At 33.5% G+C, this 20953-nt stretch overlaps 1 protein-coding gene across 5 annotated transcripts in view; it reads left to right on the top strand.

The window, feature by feature from the left end:
- LRP1B (LDL receptor related protein 1B) overlaps positions 1-20953 on the top strand; it is a 1884722-nt gene that overhangs the window by 1160727 nt on the left and 703042 nt on the right. For all 5 annotated transcript variants that reach the window (XM_084998912.1, XM_084998914.1, XM_021076285.2 and 2 more), the window contains 2 exons: positions 11748-11828; positions 12957-13118. In XM_084998912.1, the coding sequence (XP_084855038.1) occupies positions 11748-11828; positions 12957-13118 (243 nt within the window). The remainder of the gene's footprint in view (positions 1-11747; positions 11829-12956; positions 13119-20953) is intronic.

Here is a 20953-nt window from a genome sequence, read left to right on the forward strand (position 1 = left end):
CCTACACAGTGCTAAAATTACCAATCTTAGATTGTGAATTAGAATGAAAAAATATGATAAAATACCATATAATAGCTTTTAAAATTTCTATAACAATATTTCCAAATAAAATTTATTTTATTCTTTTTCTCTTGGATGATGTAGTATTACATGTACAAAAAATGACTAAAATTGTCTGAAATATAGAATTAAAATACATAGCAAAATTTATTTAAGATACTTCTTAGATGTTTTGGGTTTTGATATAAACTATAAATCAATCAACTGTTTATTTCATTTGCCTCTTTTCACTGGGCATTTCTAATTCACTGAAGCTATAACTTTCTTTAATTATTCTTGGGTTGAAAAATCTAAAGTCATTGTTTAATTATTAATCTTGAAATTAAATCAAATGTTGACTTATTTTAGTACTAATTATTTTAACTGCCAGGGATGCCTATTACTGTTAGATAATGGATCTGTTCTTTAAAATTTTTCCTACTTCTCTAAAATGTGTAAAAACAGGAAATGTAACTTTTATCTCTCCTGCAGTTTTAGTCTCACTCACTGGTTTCTTCCATTAATATTAATGTATGCTCAACTTTCACCCTCTTAAAAAAGATTACCACCCACAAAACTACCTGACTTGCCTTTGATCTATATATCTCTCATCAGCTATCACATTAATTCTTACTTTCTTCATAGTCAAATGACTTGGGAAAGTTGAATAAAATTTATGTAACCATCTTCCACTCAGTCAATTATAAAATGGAGACATTTCTTTCCCAAATCATTCCAGAAAAATGGAATTGGCCAAGCTCAACAAGGAAAAACAAATTAATCTGAGTAGTATACTTCAGTTTGTATTTAATGCTATCTGAGCAGGCTTCTCTTTCTCTTTGAAACACTTCCTTTTCTTGTATTCCACAGGATATTTCTTGGTTTCCCCCCTATGTTTTTTCTGGTTCGTCTGTCTCTGCCTAACCTTCAAGTATTCTTCCATTATTTTCTTAGGGAGGGAAAGTAAATTGCTTTCTAAAAAGTTCTCATTTCTAATTTAGTTATTTATTTGGGAAGGAGAGTATAATTTTTACTCCTGGTTCAATATTATAAATCATTAACAGGTTAATTTAGACTCAACAAATTTCCTCATAGAATTCTAATATTTTACTACAGTGTTTCTATACATAAATTTACTTTTATTTATCTCAAGATAGATTATGATTCTTGAATCAAAATTTATATCTTTGATAAATTCTGAGAAATTCTAAAAAAGTATCCTTTTGAATACCACCTACCTCTGTTTTCTGTCTTCAGTATTTTTGGAACCCTTAGGTTAATGTTTGGTCATTTCAGTCCGTCCTCCATGATTTTAAATCCCTTATACATTATTTTTAATCTTTGAACTGCAAACATGGAGATCCATACAGTTCATAAATCCAAGGCTCTTGTTTTCATTTCTGATTATTCTATTTGGTTCCCTTTCAAGCCTACCTTATTTTATTTTTTTCATGTTGTCTTTTTACATGTTTTTTATTTTCATTTTTGTCTTTCTTTTTAAAATAAATTCTGGTTTCCCTCTTTTATAATACCTACCATATTTCAATCTAATCTCTGTCGGTTTGTGTTTTTTTAATAATGATTTTTATTTTTTCCATTACAGCCGTTTTTGTTTTTGTTTTGTTTTTTTTTTAATCTGAAAAGCTTGCATATCTAATTCTTCCATTTGTTGGGTTTGCTAATTTCACTCACCAGATATTTCATTCACCAGATTTTTTTTTTGCATTTGTATTTATTTATTTTTGTGATTTTGAATTCTGAGGTCATGTTGTATGTCTTTGGCCCAGTGGAAATCTTATGAGACTTTCTTGGGATTAGCTACACTGAATTAATTTTTACCCTGATTTGGTTTGCTTTTTTTTTTTTTTTTTTTTGCTTTTTAGGGCCACACCCATGGCATATGGAAGTTCCCAGGCCAATCGGAGCTTTTAACCACTGGCCTACACCACAGCCACAACAGTGCTGGATCTGAGCTGTGTCTGCAGTGTACACCACAGCTCACAGCAACACCATATCCTATCCCACAGAGTGAGGCCAAGGATTGAACATGCAACCTCATGGTTACTTGTCAGATTTGTTTCCACTGTGCCACAAAGAGAACTCCCTGACTCTTTTTTTTTTTTTTTTTACTTGAGGTTTTTCTGAACTATAGAAACTGGAGCTTAGGATACAGACTTATAATTATAGGTGCTCAGGAGAGACTATATGCTTTTTTCCACTTTCAGTCCAGACTGAGACACCTCCTTATACGGAAGGAATGTCATCTCATGCACCCTTCCCTGAGGGTTTAGTCCCAAGGATCCCGGGTATGTGCTAGAATTCATACCTTATATGGAACCTATTAATTACTACCTGTTAAATGTTGACATCAAAACCCATACATCTAAATTATAATTCCAGGTTCCTGTCATGGCTCAGTGGTTAACGAATCCGACTAGGAACCATGAGGTTGAGGGTTCAATTCCTGGCCTTGCTCAGTGGATTAAGGATCTGGTGTTGCTGTGAGCTGTGGTGTAGCTCCCAGAGGCGGCTCGGACCTCGAGTTGCTGTGGCTGTGGCATAGACCGGCAGCTACAGCTCTAATTAGACCCCTAGCCTGTGAATCTCCATGTGCGGCAGGAGTGGCCCTAGAAAAGGCAAAAAGACAAAAAATAAATAAATAAATTATAATTCCATCATTCTTCTACTGCTTTTGCAAGCAAAATCTCACACACACACTATTTGTTTAGTTTTCTACAAACATGTTTGCATGATTTTCATTTCTGGGCTCCAAAAATTTGCATTATTTTCTTACACATTCACTTATGTGTTAAAATGTTTGGTTGCTACTTTATCTAGTGTTTGCCATTTATCTGCCATATTGACATAACTGTTAGATTTTTTTTTCTAGCTCTTAGTCTCAGTCTTTATGTAGTCCCTGGGTGTTCTTTTGACTTCTAAGGCTTTGTTATATCTATAGGGATCGTTTCTGAATCTGTCTGTCAAGCCTATTTACAGCTCCTAAAATTTCACTACCTCTATCTTACACCCTATTGCAGCCATTCTGAAATTCTTACAGTTTCTCAAACGTTTTATGTACTCTGTCTTCTGGGCCTTCAGAAATGCCATATTTCTGAAAGATTCTTAAAGCACTCCTTTCCTGCTTTAACCTGAATCTATCATTTGTATCAGCTTGTACATCACTTCCTCTGGGACACAGTATCTAAGATTAGATGCTTCTGTTGTGTGTTACAACAACATCTTACATACCTTTATCAGGATTTATTAAAGTCATTTGTTTAGGGTGTTCCCATCATGGCTTAGCAATAACGAACCCGACTAATATCCATGAGGACTTGGGTTCAATCCCTGGCCTCACTCAGAGGGTTAAGTATCTGGCTTTGCCATGAGCTGTGGTATAGGTCGCTGACATGGCTTGGATCTGACTTGGCTGTGGCTGTTGTGTAGGCCAGCAGGTGCAACTCCAATTCGACCCCTAGCCTGGGATCTTCCATATGCCATGGGTACAGCCCTAAAAAGACCAAAAAAAGAAGAAGAAGAAGAAGTCACTTTTTAAATTATATTACAGATGTTTTTCCTACTAGATTGAAGCACTCTGAGAAAAGAAAATGCTGAAAATTGCATCGCAGTGTCAAGTACTATTCCATCCATTGGTTCATTCATTCTAAGGGATGTATTGCTAAGGCCTGAAATTCTATCTGGTATAAAGTTCTCAATACAAGTTATTGAAAGAATAAAATTGTTGCAGTAGTTTTCTACTCTGTTTCATAGAGTAGGAACTTAGAATCAGAGGTGTTAAGTAATTATTTAAGGTTACATATTAATTATTGATAAAACCATGATTTGAACTCAGGTTTACCTGTCTATAAAGTTTATGTTCTTTATACATGGCATCATATGTGCGATATGAGATGCGAGGTTTTTAATGTAACAACAATAAAAAAGCAGCAAAATGAAGACAATACGGTGTCCACCGTTCTCTTATTTTTTCTCTAAAGTATATTTACTCTATTGAATCCTTATTAAAGTCTGTCCTATGTAAGTAATATTACTCTGGAGCCATAATTAATGTCAGTATTCAGAAATGTTATATATTTTCTCAGGTGATATAGTCCTATAATCTCTATAATTTTAAAAGTACTATGTTTCCATAACTATATTTAGTTATAGGCATTAGAGTAAATAAAAATCAGGACTGGAATATAAATAGAAGAGAGAAAACACAGAAAGAAAAATTAAATTTTTGTGTGTTTTTCTCCAATTTCTCTACACTGTAATGTTTTAAGCATATTATCAGCATGCTATAGTGAAAAAAATAATATATTTTAGAATCAGACTCATATTCAGATTTTACTCTGACACTTGTCCTCAGACAAGTTATGCTGTTTTTTCCTGCACATTGGAGTTAGCAATAACCATCACAGGGCTGTTGTAAAGAGTCTAAGTAATGTATGTGTGGCTAGCCTAGTACCTCATACTCTATAAATAATAATATACATTATTGTCTCATTCGTATTTAGACAATACTTTACTAACCCCAAACTCCTATAATGTTCTCACCTTGTCATTTATTTTACCTTGAATCTTCTATACGTTTTCCACACACTTAATTATGATATGTCAAATGCATATATATATATATATATATTTATGATATGTAATACATGCTCTCAAACAAACCAATGATTACTGTATTTTGAAGCTTCAGTGTAAATTACTTTGAAATAATCCTATTGGGGCCAAGGAGGAGGAATAGTAGGAAAATTTCTAGGTCTGAGAAAGGAAAGAGACATAAATTGGATCTGAAACATACCTCACTGGGAAACATTCCTGTAAGCTTTGTATACTAGAAAAATATAAGTACCATACCAATCATGATTACCCTTGAGAAAAAGAAAAAATTGTTGCCATTTACATAATAGCATACATATAACCTGGCAATAAATTTTAGGTGAAAGATATAATAGATAAATTGAGCATACTTCTTGCAACAATAGAAGCTTTTTTAACAGTCCATTAATCCATATCATATATTCTATGAGGTCGAAGTAACTATAGGAATAAAATATAGTTTTCTTTTCATTGCTGTAATTTTAACATGATAAAATGTATGCCACTTTGGTTCATAACGTTTCTCTTTTTCAGAGCTAATCAGGTAATCTCTCCAAGTACCCTGCAATTTTTGTTTCAAGGAAAATCCAAAGTCAAAGACTATTTATGCGAAGTCAAGAAAAAAAAAATTATGTGTAACATTTAAGTCTTTGTCAAATATACGAATTCATAATGATATTTTAACAGACCAACTATCCAGAAACAAACTGAAATATGGATTATATTTTCAAGTTTAAAATTAACATTAATTATGGAAGGACAGGGAAAATGTTACAATGGCTTTAAGAAGTTTTTGTGTTACATTTTAGGCAATAAAACCTCATTATACCTCATTTCTCCATTACCATTAGATACTGTTTACAGGACACTAAGGAATTATGGACATAGTATTTTCCAACATTAGTGAAAAATAGGAGGAGACTCTACACTGTATGGAAAATTTTAGATGGAATTCCTTCAAAAATGTATTGTACATTTGACTGCATTATTAAGCAGAAAAAAGCCCAGGATAGTTTTAACATTCCCTTGTTTATTAGTTCTTCCACTTTTCTGAAATTCAGTTTTATTGGAATGCTGTAATAATCCTAGAAGTTGTCCAGGTAATGAACTCTTTTTTTGCCACATTAAATTCTTTTAGAATGTTGTGCATTTCCAGATGACATTTCTTCTGACTTCATGATCCTTAGGACTTTAAGGACTCAAGAGATGTTGACCAGAGAGACCGTGTGATTTACCAATAAGGAAACAGGAATGAATCATTAGTAACTTTACTCTGGTACATGTGTCCATTAAGTTAATATCCTCATTCATTCTAGTTATCAATTTTTCCTCTATATGTAATTTACCTATTGGTCATATGAACTGATTCAGTCAACAAAGTTGCCAAAAGAAATGATGTAACTTGGTATTACATTAAAAAAAATCAGAAATGAGATGTAGTCATTTAAGAATACACATTACATGCATATATAGATGAAAAACAAATAGAATGCCAGATATTTCTCCAGGAGAGTTAGGTTTATTTGGAATTGGTAGAGTATTGCAATTCAGGATATGCAACAATGGCAAGCCACATGCAAATCCCTATAAAGAAAGGGGAACACTTCTGTAGAAGGGAAAAGGAAGCTGGGAGGGCTATAGAAACAGAGTCCATGACTTTTCATAGAGGTTTTTCTTCTGGTTAGGCTCAGCTGTCATCCCAGGGTATGAGAGCTCCCCCTTCTGGTCTCCCAACTCTATTTAACTGAGATTTTTATTTATTAATTTTTACAAATGTTGTATTTACTGTGGATAGATGCCTTACTTTCATTTTCTTAGAGAGTGAAGCTACACTGGATTTCTCATTTTTTTATTTACTTTGGAAATTTTTTACCTCTTGTGGGCTAATTTCCAGCTGGTTTTTATACTTAGAATCTAAGCGGTAGATAGAATCTTAAAGGTTACATGGGAAATTTCCCAACTAAGATATATCTTATTTAATTGTGTTTCACATTCTTGCCCTTCACAGGTATTATAGTTTTTACAGATTGAAGGCTTATAGCAACCCTATGTTGTCAGATTATGGTTAGCATATTTTTAGCAATAGAGTATTTTATTAACTAAGGTATGTATTTTTTAATATATAATGCTATTGCACATTTAATAAAGTATACTGTAAACACGACTTTTATATGCATGGGTAAACCAAAAAATTCACATGAATCACTTTGTTGGAAATTTGCTTTATTTGAGGTGGTCTGACACCAAACCTGCAATACCTCTGTGGTGTGCCTGTATTGTAAAATTCAGAAGTTTCCAAATGCTTGGGATGATTTATTTTTTCCCTAATAAAACGTGATATCAATTAATATGTTCCAAAGTTTATAGGAAAGATATTTTAAAATAGGAATTAACCTATTATAGGTGCCAAAATATAGTGTATTTTTTAAGATTTTTTCTATTGTAGTTGATTTACAATGTTCTGTCAATTTCTGCTGTGTAGCAAAGTTACCCAGTCATATATATATATATGTATACACACACACACACACACACACACACACACACACACATTCTTTTTCTCATATTACCCTCCATCATGTTCCATCACAAGTGACTGTATATAGTTCCTTGTGCTATACAGCAGGATCTCATTGCTTATTCACTCCAAATGCAATAGTTAGTGTTATTTTCAAAAGTTAGATCCCATCATACCTTACAGTCTGCAATTAGTTGCTTATTCATTTTAACCATGACTTATGGTGCTTCGTACCATAAGTAAGCATTTTAAAGTCTCTACTCATGTCTATTGTACATCCTCTACACATTAAACACTTGTTTATTTAAGGAAGAAAATACATTTTGATAACATTTGTGTTAATTTTGGAAAGATAAATGTAAGTTTCATTATCTTATCCAGTAAAAAAAAAAAAAAACAAACAAAAAAAACATATTGACTGTGCCTTGGGAATTTTCATTTGTCTTTCAAGTATTCCTTTTATATGTCAAAATACTTGTTAGCTTGTTGCATGGATGGCTCTTGATGTAGCCTTTTACTCTACACATCAGTGATTGTCTTCTTCTTATTTCTATCTTTGAATCATCCTAAGACTCTGATCACATTTTTTGGCTTTTAAAAAGTTACATTTAGTCTAAAATTCATATCTAAAGACATGGCTTTTGTAATCATAAAATTTAACAAAGATTTGTTCAGTTTTAGAAGAATTTCCATTCAAATGACAATATCTCAGATGAATATACTCTAAGTTAAACTCACACAAGGAATTGCTTTTTAAGAAGTAAAAGAAGCAAGTAATCAAGAATGCCATGTCAACTAGACCTGATATGAAGGCACTACTTTCCCTACATGTTCATGAAATAATAGCAGTTTATGTCATTATGGGATAAGTTATCAATACTTAAAAGACTGTCACTTGTAGTCTTCACTGAATATCACTGCTGATCCTGGCTGACTCTCTTTTGCCAGCTCAGCTACGTCACAAGAAGCATTCTTACAGGCTCCCAAGCTGACTCATTGTTTCATCATTTTAAAAACAAGAGTGAATATTTTAGTCTCTGACTTTAATTTGAAATGTTATTTGGGGATGATATACAAAATAGGTCTTTCAAATGATCATGCAAAATTACTTTGTATGCATTTTACTTTTAATTCTAGTTACTGATGACTTGCCAAAAACTATGTATTAATATAGACCTTAAATTTTTTTATTTTATTTATTTATTTTTTTGGCTGCACCCACAGTTATTGGAAGTTTCTAGGCTAAGGATGAACCTGGCCCGCAGCCGCAACCTAATCCACAGCTGTAGCTATGCCAGATTCTTAATTCACTGTGCTGGGCTAGAAATAGAACCCATGCCACCACAGAGACAAATGCAAATATTAACCAACTACCTCATAGTGGGAATTCTTACAGAGTTTTATTTTTTAAATGTCAGCATTGGTAAGGGAAAAATGCAAAAATTCTATAGGCGTTATAGCAGTGTTACTTAAAATTCTTATATCCTGAAGATCACATCATCTTTGTTGGTTAAATTACTAGGAAAATGCTAAATAACATAATTTTCAAATGAAACCACTAGCCGGAATACTTTGTAAAGTCCTCTTAAAAAGAAATGATCTAGGTCTTTTGCCCATTTTTCAATTGGGTTGTTGGCTTTTTTGCTGTTGAGTTGTTTAAGTTGCTTGTTTAATTTAGAGATTAAGCCCCTGTCAGTTGTACCATTTGAAACTATTTTCTCCCATTCTGTAAATTGTCTTTTTGTTTTTTTGGTTTCCTTTGCTGTGCAAAAGGATGGATTGGGAGCTTGGGGTTAATAGATGCAAACTGTTGCTTTTGGAATGGATTAGCAATGAGATCCTGCTGTGTAGCATTGAAACTATGTCTAGTTACTTATGATGGAGAATAAAAATGGGAGAAAAAAGAATGTATACATGTATGTGTAACTGGGTCACCATGCTATAAAGTTGAAAATGTATTGGAGAAATAACAATTAAAAAAATTAAAAAAAGAAATGATCCAAAATAGACCTCGGATATCATCCTGAGAAGTGTGACTACCATAAAGACCCACATCCCATGAGGAGACCAAGGTTCCAATGGGAACTACCATTCAAACCTTCTCATAAATGGTGCAGGGTGGGGAACCAAAGGCACCAGGAGGATGGCATGATGGATGAGGACATAGGGCCTGATGACAGAGGGAAGGCTCAGGGAACAAACTGCCCTTGTATGTGTGAGGTCCATGATTCAGCCTTTAAGGCTCTATTGATTGGGTCCTTGAGTCAGAGCTGTGTTTAAAAATTTAGAAAAGAAAAGAAAATAGGCCTACAGAAGTGTAACAAAAATGATGAAGTAAATCTTGGAATGATCTACCCTACTAAAATAAATTAAATGTTGATAGTGGGGTATTCCCTTTGTGGCTCTGAAGGTTACAAACATGACTAGTTTAAATGGATACAAGTTTAATCCCTGGCCTCGCTCAGTGGATTAAGGATCTGGCATTGCCATAAGCTATGGTGTGGGTCACAGACATGGCTCAGATCCCACTATGCCGTGCCTATGGCATAAGCCAGCGGCTGCAGCTCCAATTCAACCCCTAGCCTGGGAACTTCCATGTGCCATAAGTATGGCCCTAGAAAGAAAAAAAAAAAAAAAGAGGTAGTATTATATCATTTAAAGATAATACCAATAGCTCAAAATGATTGACATTTCCAACATTATAAATTTAAGGAATAGTGACTGATACAGACAAAAACTTGCGAACCAATTGCTAATTAAAAGAAAGTATTTAGCGACTCATTTTAATAGACAAAAGGAAGTTCTACTTTATGTAATGAAACAATGTATGGGAAATATTTAACCTTTAAGCTTAAAATGTATGAAAAATATGGGGAGAGTAAAATAACAATTTAGGTATATTCATGGATGACAAATTAAAATAAGGTGGGAAATTTTTAGTAGAGTATTATAGAAAGAGTGATAGAGAAAGACGTTGATGATCTGAATCCTAAAGACTTTTTTTCCATTGAGGAAATACATATAACCTTAGGCAAACCTGTCATGCCCTCAGTTTCTTTAGGGCTAAAATGATTGGATATAATCAATGGTTTGCTTTAATTTTTTAAGCAAAGGAATATATTTTTATTATTTACATATTTTCTCCAAATAAAATAGTACTCAAAGCTCCAAAATTAAAACAGTGGATTGACAAATAATTGTGTAGATAGATGAGAAGTGAACAGGTTTGGCTGAAGGAGTTTGAGCAGCTTGACTTCAGCCTACTCAGCCACCTTAGTAGCTCTGAGACAACCTAAAGAATACAAATTGAAAATATTTGTGGTCTGCCTCCCATCAAATATCTGCTACAATTCTAAGTCACTTGTCTCAGAGAGAAAACCAAATATTTGCCACAAAATGACTTGGTCTTCAGCTGTCAGAGGAACAATATTAATTAGAATATGGGCCACAGATCTATCTCTGTATCTTTTTTTTTTTTTTCTGTCTTTATGTCAGTGAGTTGATGGAGATTCTTTTCTTCTTCCCTTTCTATTTTTAAATGTCTGTTAAATAAGTTACTGTGTATGTACAGATTTATGATTCTATGAATATTGTCTTGAGAGCTAAAAGGTCTGATATTGAGCAAATCATGTAAACTCTATATGAATTACTTTCACCATGAATGAAAACTCTGTCCTGACAAATAGTAGTAAGCTACACTGAATTCCTTGGATGAACTGTTTGGTAATTATATTTTTCTCTTGTTATTGCTACCTTTTTTCTTTCTTTTTAATTTTTTTCCTGCAATCAGTCTTAATTATCTGATCTTCTTATGACAGCATTGTCTGCTGAATTTACTAACCCTTTGAATTGGCTAGTGATCTCTTTTTAGAATCTTTGTTTTTGCTAATTCTGTGTTTTATTTTTAAATTTGTGTTGTTATAGTTATCTAGATGTTAGGAAAGAAGGTCTTTTGATTTAATTGGGTAAAATTTCATTTTGAAATCTAATTCTTTGCTATTATTGATTTTCAGGGAATTTTTGTGTTCTTTTAACTTAGAATTCATACTTTCAGAATCTTTAAAATTGTATAATACCAACTAAACTAAATTTATTGAAGTTTTTGTTGTTGTTTAGATGGTTGATTTTGTTTTATTTTCTTACATTGAACTCGTGGTGTTGATAACACTCAAGCAAAGTTGGATCTGACTTTCCTACCTTGGCTCTTTATGTTCAGAAAAAGCTTTTCTTTTTTAAAGCTTATGTATAACTTTGCAGCTGTTATTCACTAAGAGGAGATTGAGTCCCTTGGTGCAGGAAATTATCATCTCTTCATTTTTCTTACAGTATAATGAATCTAAACAGTCCTTCGTTAAGTGGGTCTCTTAGCTTTAAGTTGCTGGAATGTCCTCATTTAAAAGATATTAAGAGCATGGGATGTATGTCCTCAAGAAGTTACTGACACTTATGTGTTTACCTCACATTTCCTTTTGTGGAAGAGAGGGGTGGAGTTTTGATCACATTACCAAATGAAACCCAAGGTAAGTCAAACACATTCAATAACATCTTTCCTATTGGATATTTTTTATATCTTTCACAGAATTCCCAACTTGTGAGCCACTAACTCAATTTATATGCAAAAGTGGAAGATGCATTAGCAGCAAATGGCACTGTGACTCTGGCAAGTACCAAATGTTCACTAGACTGCACTGATTTGATTAGGGGCCTGGCTGTCTGTGCTACTTCTTCTCGTTCAGTGGTAGTTTGTAAGAGACGCTTGCAGAGTCAAGCGAAATGGCTAAGACAAGTGGTGAGAGGGCAGCTGGCATGTCAATGGAGATTAGTGTTAAGGATAGTGGAGCTCAGTATCTGTCCCCTGGGGCTATGATAGAGATTTGTTTTCAGATATTATGCTGGATATAGTCTAAGTCTACAAACATGAAGTGAAGGGAATAATTGAGGAAGTGACCTGGACAATTCAGGTTCCCTAAAGCGTTTATGTAAAATGCTCTGTAACCTCAGAAGGGAGTAGTTTAAATTATTATAAAATTATCCAGATGGTCTCAACTCTGTCACCTTGTTTTCTTAATGTACAGATGATATTTTTTCCTTAGTCATTTGTATCATTAGGTTAAATTATGCCAAATATGCATAAATGAATTATACATGAATTGATGTATTCTTAATCATTGATTTCAATTTAATCTATTTTTACTTGACATTCCTCTTGCCTCCCTCCTGCAACCATTGTTAATAAAGGATATAAATCATTGCTAATGATAGTGTATAATTTCCTGGTATAAATACACACTTAAGAACCAGTAGGGGAAGGGTCTCCAGTGAGCCTCTTGTTGAAGAATGGAGAAGGCACTAAATTAAACATACATTAAAAACTCTGGGGCAGAGAAATTGCAGGTCTAAATCATAATTTTCCAGCAATAATTATATCAAAAGCTGTATCATTCATGAAATTCTTCAACCACCATTGTCTTCCCACTTAATAATTATTTCAAGCTGTGTAGATTCATCCAGTCAGGGGTTCATCATTTCTGAGTAAAATGAAATTCAGCTCCATACTGCAAAGTCAAGGATTTTTCCCCCTTAGTTTAGTAGTTGGTATTCAATCAGAAACAAAGCAATATGAAAATGGAAATAATGTTCCCACTGCTCATAGGAAATGTGAATCATTGCTTTATCATTCCTTTTTTCAATAACCAAGGTCTCAATACCAAAAAGAAATGTTAAGTATTTTATAAGAAAAAGTTTCTCCATGGGTCATCACCCCCCGGGTGTTGATGCTTATTTCCAGATGACGACTGTGGGGACGGGAGTGATGAGGTTGGCTGTGTTCACTCCTGCTTTGAAAACCAGTTCAGATGTTCCAGCGGCAGATGTATCCCAGGCCATTGGGCCTGTGATGGTGACAATGACTGTGGAGACTTCAGTGATGAAATCAATTGTACCAGAGAAGGTTAGTATTTTTGTGAATCTGTGAAATCTCATTTTTTTAATCATTTATTTATATATTTTTTTCTACTGTATAGCATAGCGACCCAATTACACTTATATGTATACATTCTTTTTTCTCACATTACATGTTCCATTATAAGTGACTAGACAGAGTTCCCAATGCTACACAGCAAGATCCCATTGCTAATCCATCCTGAAGGCAACATTCTGCAACTATTTATCCCAAGCTCCCAGTCCCTCCCACTCCATCCCCTTCCCCCTTGGCAACCACCAGTCTATTCTCCAAGTCCATGATTTTCTTTTCTGTGCAAAGTTTCCATTGTGCCATATATTAGATTCCTGATGTAAGTGATATCATATGGTATTTGTCTTTATCTTTCTGACTTACTTCACTCAGGATGAGAGTCTCTAGTTCCATCCATATTGCTGCAAATGTCATTATTTTGTTCTTTTTCATGGCTGAGTAGTATTCCATTGTGTGTGTGTGTGTGTGTGTGTGTGTGTGTGTGTGTGTGTGTGTACTGAATCTTCCTAAGAAATCTCATTTTAAATTAATATACAGTATCTGGAATATTTTGGAGTGAATACCATATGAAAATTAAGTGCTCATCCTATAAAAAGATATGTACTTGAAACTGTACAAAATAATTTGCTCATCTCTTTACTTTTCCTTTTTTCTTTCTTTTCTCTGGTGTCTCACCTTAATTCTTCCTATACTTTGATAACTTCTCCTGTGGTCTTTCCTTCCTATTATATGCTTTACCTGCTGCTCATTTAAGCCCTTCCAATTTGTAAATTGCCAAACCCCAAACCCATCCTAAAAGGGAAAAAAAAAGAACAAGAAAGGCATAATTTTCCTTTTATTTTCATACCACGTTTGTTTCCTTAAGGCTGGAAATCATTCCCTATTAAATGGCCCTATATTCCAGTTGATTGACTTTCTGGATTGCAAGCTAAGAGAGGCAGGAGATCATGACCATGGCTTTCAGCATATCCATGGGCAGCCTTACCCTGTTATTTGCATGGATAACTCTGCAAAATTTGACCAGCTGTAGAGCATTTAATAAATTAGAAATCTTGTTGGAACTATTATAGAAAAAAATCATTAGCCTATTAAACAGTCATATAACAATAATATCTTTAACTGGATGTTTTTCTCTTTGCCCAAGAAATTGAAAAAAATTTGCTATTCATTCTTTCATTTATTCTGCAAGTATTTATTGTGACTTTTCATGTACCATGTACTTTCCTTGAACCAAAGATTAGGTGAAATAATGAAGAAAAAAAAAAAGGTCTCTATTTAGTTTTAAAAATCTATCATGCAAACAGACAAACAACAAAGTGATTCATTTAATGGGGATAGGAAAAGAGAGCCATATACTGTGTGATCATAAGAAATAAATCATTTTCAAAGTGTTTTCCAAGGAGATATATTTGTCTTCTGCAACTATTTGACAATCAGTAAAATAGAAAATTTCTGAAGTATTTTCTCCAACATGAATTTCTTTTGTCCTTCTTTTGTTTTCCTTCTCTTCTCCCTCCCTCCCTCTCTCTCTCCATTTCTCTCGACTGTAAATGCTGAAAATAGTGGCAATTACAGAGATTATCTACATAATATGTGGCTCTTAAAAGAATAAATCCACCTTTTGGTGAATTCCCTACATGATTTATTAAAAGAGATATTGTCTGATTTTGGTTTTAGTCATATGACCTGGGTTGGAAAATGCACGAGGCAATGAAATGCAGGTCCTCATGGTCAGTGGCCTTGACATGATTCTTGTCTTTCTTGACTGTGGACATAAGAGAAGCTATAAGGAAAGCAGAAAATGGCTAGGAAAAATGTTTGTGACAGTATCTTATAAAATTTAACATGAGCATATTTGAGTTTAACTTTGCTTCAAAATCGAGAGAGGAATGACATAAATAAATCTCTCCACCCCTCCCCCACTTTCTCTCTATTTATCATTCTTGTGTCTTTTTCTCTCTCAGTTTAGTTGGTTCACTAGAACGTTTTGCTCATCGCTAATCTGGCATGGATGAAGGAAAGGTGTGCAAAAAGATAGTGTTCTTTTTTTTTTTTTTTTTTTCCTTTGTAGATTTGAAACATTTGGGGTGTGGTTGACATTTCATTAATAAATTAGGCTTTGAATATATACTGTGTTTTCCCCCACCTCACAGATGTCTTTTTTAGGCTCCTCATGGGGTGTACATCTGTGGCCTGCTGGCACTGCCCATAATACGCTGTGAAAGATAAATTGCCCCAAGGTTAATTTGCTTTCCTCTCAGAAGCAAGATCCCATCCCTCTGTTCTTTGCGTATTTATCTCTGAGTTAAAAAGATAATTGCTCATTAAGAAGTTTTAGAGAAACTGCCTTAGCCTCATGAGTATGCAAAGTGAGTGACACATCCCCTTACAGGCTCTCTAGATAGTCATTTGGGTTTGGATTATAGAATCAGTGGCTGGTTAATGTTAATGGCCTTTAGCTTTAGAGCACCTCACTTTCACTAATATATCACTGTAAAGGATGTATTGTCAATGTGAATACCATGTGTTGCTTATATGATTATGGTAATACACTAAGGAAATGATCCAGATAATCTCCATGATTATTGGCCAGGTTTCAAGGAAGAAATTAGTTGAACTTCCTGAACTAATTTATATTTATCAGATTATAAATTGTACTAGTAGTCCCTAATCAAATATTCCAGTAGGTGAATACAAGTTTCAGGAAATGAGAACTGGTGGCATTCCAAAGTGACTTCAGTGCAAGAAAATCCAGGGTATTTCAAAGTGCATTTAAATATTCTTATCTGTCATTATTGTATGTATTCTGATATAGAAGTTGTGAAATAACCATGGCACAGAATCGTTAAAGCTGATCAGCAAAGTCATTTTGCACACATAGGATTTGTGAGGCCATTACCAAGGTAAAGTAGAAATTTGATGCAATTAGTCATAAAATTTAGTCGCAGAACCTGCTGCAGAAGAAAGACCAGGAGATTCTGGCTTTAGTTTCAGGACTGGCTGTCAAAGCTGATCAAATCCACCATATAATTGCTCAGCACTTTGCTTTACACTGCCTGGGTAAGCAGAGCATATGGTGCGGTTTCTCTCAACTCAGATTGCTTTTCAAAAGGGCAGAAAATACTCTTGAATTGACATTTAGTAGTTAAAGAAGCAGTAGATGCCAAGAGATAGAACATTCTGTATATAATCTCCATTTCAGAAAATTCCTGAATTTATTCAAGTTCAGTTCATATTTTTTTCTGATACCACTTTCAAGAAAAGAATTTCTATAATGATGATCATTTTTCCATCGTCAATGTGATTAATGTATGGGAAAAGTGTTAATGACTAGTCTCCTCCTAGGTTAATGTATACTTATCTCTTTCTTTCTTCCTGTTGTGCTATTTTTTTTTTTCTCTCACTTCCTAACTCCCTTACTAGGCAAGGAAGATACAGTATCTTTACAAATCACTGCACAAGCACAGACTCAGGCACACAGGCACATACACACAGTCTGTGAGCATAAGTAGAAGAGAAAGACAATCCACAGCACATAGATTCCTTCCTTTGTTTCAATACCTGTTTATCACTGATTTAGCTCTGGTTTCTTTTAGGTTTGAATCCTTCAGTGGGCACACATATCTGTGGTTACAAAGCTTCTGGGTGAATAGTTTTTCCCAAATGGAAAAAATCAGTGCAGCTGGACCTTCAAAGAGTTTAGTACCAGAGACCTTCCTCTAGAGCCTCATTCTTGGCTGTTATTAAGTATTGAAAGATTTTATAAAAATGAGTTTACCTATAAGAACATTAAAAATAAACTTAAAATGAAACTTTAGTCTTTCCTTTTAAGTCTTTATCTCTTTGTCTGTAATATTAAAAGATAGAAGAGTTCCCATGTGATACAGCTGGTGGAATCCAGCATTGTCACTGCAGTGGCTCAGGTTTGAGGCTGTGGCAGGAGTTTAATCCCTGTTCCAGAAACTTCCACATGTTTTGGGCACAGCCAAAGAGAGAGAGAGAGTGAGAGAGAGATACAATGGGCATTTGTCACATCCATAAAATACCAAATATGTAGAATTAATCTTACTTTTATTAATTTCATTGTTGACAGCTTAATTCTTTGGAGTTATGTAAATTTTCACTCTTACACTCTTTTGAGGAAGAGTCTCAAGCATATTTTGCCCAAGGAAAAAGGCATTCTAAAGTAAGCATAAAAAAATTGTTAGGTATCTTTAGACAACTCTTCTTCCCGATCAATTTCCACTGTTGTAAAAAAATTATATCAAATAATTTCAACATGAACTGATGGATAAGAGAACAGGTTTCCTCTAAAATATATTTTGCATAAATTTTGTAATTTCTTCTAAATGCAACTTAAATAACTCTCAATCTTTGGATTTGCTTTACTTGGAGAGAGCATATGACCCTGATTTATGGTCATTGCTCTTTCATGCCTTCTGTTTGGCTGTTTAAAGAGGGAGTATTTACTACCTGCTGCATTAAGAGAATGAACTGAGTGATGCTGGAACTTGTGATCTCTTATTTACATCACAAATATAAATTAAATGCAAGTTTAAGATTTAGTATGTATTGACCTTAAATTTTGATTTATTATGAATAATCTTTAACAGTTCTCAAATCCATTAGGCAGTCAAATGTATAACATTGTTAATATACATGCTCACATATGCTTGTATTCTTTTGCTTTAACTGTTTATTATTGTTTACTTCTTTATTTATGTCTTCTATGCCCAACAAAATAGTAAGTTTCAGAAAGATAAACATTTGCATCTTTTTTGTGTCTGTAATTTAACAGTCCGTGCCAATGAGATTTCATTAGTGATAATATAGGTGTGAGAAAGGAGAACTAGTTGGCAACCCACAAAGTACCAGGCACTTTACATTTGCTATTCCCATTTAATGTTCAGACTAAGGATAGCTCAGAAGGTTAAATACTTGCCTAGGATTACACAGCTGGAGTTTCAAAGGTTGTCTGCTCTTTATTCCTATGTCTAGTTATCTGCTCCAGTAGCTGCAGAATATAAACTCTTTTTTTTTCTCTCTATGAATTAACACTTGTATTATCCCTAAATAATTACTACTTTGTTCTTAACTACATATTCACTTTCTCTTTAAGATGAAAAAGAAAGACCTTTCTACTTAATATGTCATTATAATGAAATTTTCTAAAAGGTACTTGAAGGGACCTAGCCCATTACATTAAATCATCACAAAAGGTCCATCTGTCTTTCTCTTTTTAAAAAATTTCTATTTCCCCTTCCCTGCTCATATAATTAATTATCTTTGATAAGTGGATTCTAGAGTGTCAATGGCATGACTATGGATACTCCCACACAGTTTCTTTAGTCACCCAAAGAATATGTTTGTCCACCATAAAAGTTTTACCTCATAGGCTCAAAAAATTTAGGAAGCTAGAAGGGTATGGAAAGATTATTTAGTTCAATTCTTTTATTGTGCAGATAAAAAGGGATCAGCTTTCTCAAATTGTCCTTTTGTATATATAACAATAATAAAAACATGATGCTGCTTCCTAGAAGGAACTGGTAATGTTCTGTCTTAGAGATATTGAAACTGAATCCTTTGATCCATAAAGACATTTTCAGGAGATGGTTTGAATACAAATGACGATGCCAAGTGCTTTGTGGAAAATCTAGAAGGTCTGACAGTACTGTCAACCAAAAAGAGACAATATCCTATTTGGAAGATTGAATTCACTCAGAATACTACAGATTTTAAAACTTGGTTTTTAGCTAAACACTAAGGTTACACATTTAAGCATGGAGAGAGTAGAAATTAAACCAGCATCTTTTGACTTCCCACCTATATCATATACCTTCTCAGCTGCACCATCACGTTTCTAGCAGCATGGTTTAATCATAACCACATAGGAAATAAGATGCCAATAAATACTGTACACAATTGGATTCTGTCAGATGTTTTGTTTTTCTGTCGTAAAAATATTCTGAAGGCACTTTCAACTCGCTTATTCTAAAACTCGCAATTCAAAAACTTGCTATTATTTCTCAGTTACTGATATTTATTGAGAATTAAGTATTGTCTATGAATTTGGGGAAATGACCAAATTATGTTATGGACCAAGCAAATTTACCTAATCTTCTGTCCTAATTTTTTTTTTAACTACTCTCTTTTAATGAAAATATGGATTGTTTCCTAATAAAATACAATTAAAAGCAAATTTTAATTTCACCTAGTTTTAAAGAACTATAGCATCTGTTTTCAATGAGATACAAATTGTCTGGCTTAACTTTATTCTCTCTCAGATTGATTTATTTTGCTTAGGAATTGTTAACACTGAAATATCAGAACAATGTTAATTATTAATGGATTTTATCCATAGGAAACCACTCTTTGTTTTCTAGGACAAAATAGCTCTTTAAAGGTCATTTTACCCTTAATACTGCAAACAGTTTTTACATCAAAAGCAAAGAAAACTCAAGGCCTTTGAATCAATAATGAAGGCTATTTTGAGAATCTGTAATGTTCCTAACAATGTGATTATCAAGAAAATTAAAAGGAATCAGATAAATGTAATTTAAAAAATGAAATCTTTGAAAATGATTCATAAAAAGAGGAAGAAAGAAGCCAATTATCTTCATCTTTACTCTTTAAGATATTAGTAATAGCTCCACAATTATTCCTAGGTAAATTTAACTTTTGTATTAAGACAATAATTATGCACCTTCACACAAAACAAAGTAATATCTCTTGTTTTTAAAAAGATGTAATTAATAAAGTCAATAGGTAACAAAAAAACCTAATTTTAATGAAGAATTTTAGCCTGTTTCCTACTCTTTTAACAGAGCTGAACAATAAGGGCAAGAATGCATTAATTTCCTCAGTCTTTAAATTCTGCTTCCTTGTTCTTAAGTTGTGGTTAATGATGAGAGAAATGGTAAGACTTCAGGCGTTCAGCAGGGGAAAAAAAAAAAGTGCCAAGTAAACAACCAAATAGAACAGAAACAGGGGGCAATAATAATGTACAAAATAATTAATTCACCTCTCAATAACTGAGTAGTACCCATGTTTTTGTGAGATTAAAGAAATAAGCAATGGGATAAAACTTGCCTTTTTCCCATAAAAATAGTTGGTAATTAGCTTCTCTGAGAGCCTTTGTTACCTTATTTATGTGACACATCAATTCAGTTTGCACTTAAATATTATATTCCTGCAATGTAATGATCACATTCATTTACCCTTTGTTAGGAATTTACTTCAGTTCTGGGTTGGTATTTATGTACAGAGGAGCTTCCAAAGGAAAATTAGTTGTCGTTATCTACATCCCAAACTTTTCCACAATGACTTTGTTACATAAAAGCTTCTGCTTGAAACTCCCATGGCCTTCCTGGTATGAAATACTCACTGGTATCAGAATCTTTCAGCACAGTATACTGTTATGTTGATATGTGTACACTTGATGGGTTGTTCGGCAAATCATGAGCAGAATTTAGAACATTTTAAAACATAGGTTGGCAAATCTTTTCTGTATGTGGTCAGATAATAAACATTTTAGATTTTGCCTATTTCAAGTACCTAACTCCATTGTTTTAACACAAAAGGAAACATATGCTGTATGTCTACAAATGATTATGACTGTATTTCAATGAAACTACTTGCAAAAACAGATAGTGGACCAGAATTTGTCCGCAGGTCATAGCTTGATGACACTACTTTTAAAATATAAGTATGATAAATTTTAAAAATAATAACATAATAAAATACAAGTAAAAGAGATCTATAATCCTGAATTATATTTTATGCTCATGTTTCATAAAACATCAAACTTATTA

Source organism: Sus scrofa, chromosome 15 (assembly GCF_054392235.1).
Source record: "Sus scrofa isolate SSC_HxYL_T2T_F1_AM1 chromosome 15, Sscrofa_HxYL_maternal_Yorkshire_Landrace_v2.0, whole genome shotgun sequence".
Taxonomy (NCBI): domain Eukaryota; kingdom Metazoa; phylum Chordata; class Mammalia; order Artiodactyla; family Suidae; genus Sus; species Sus scrofa.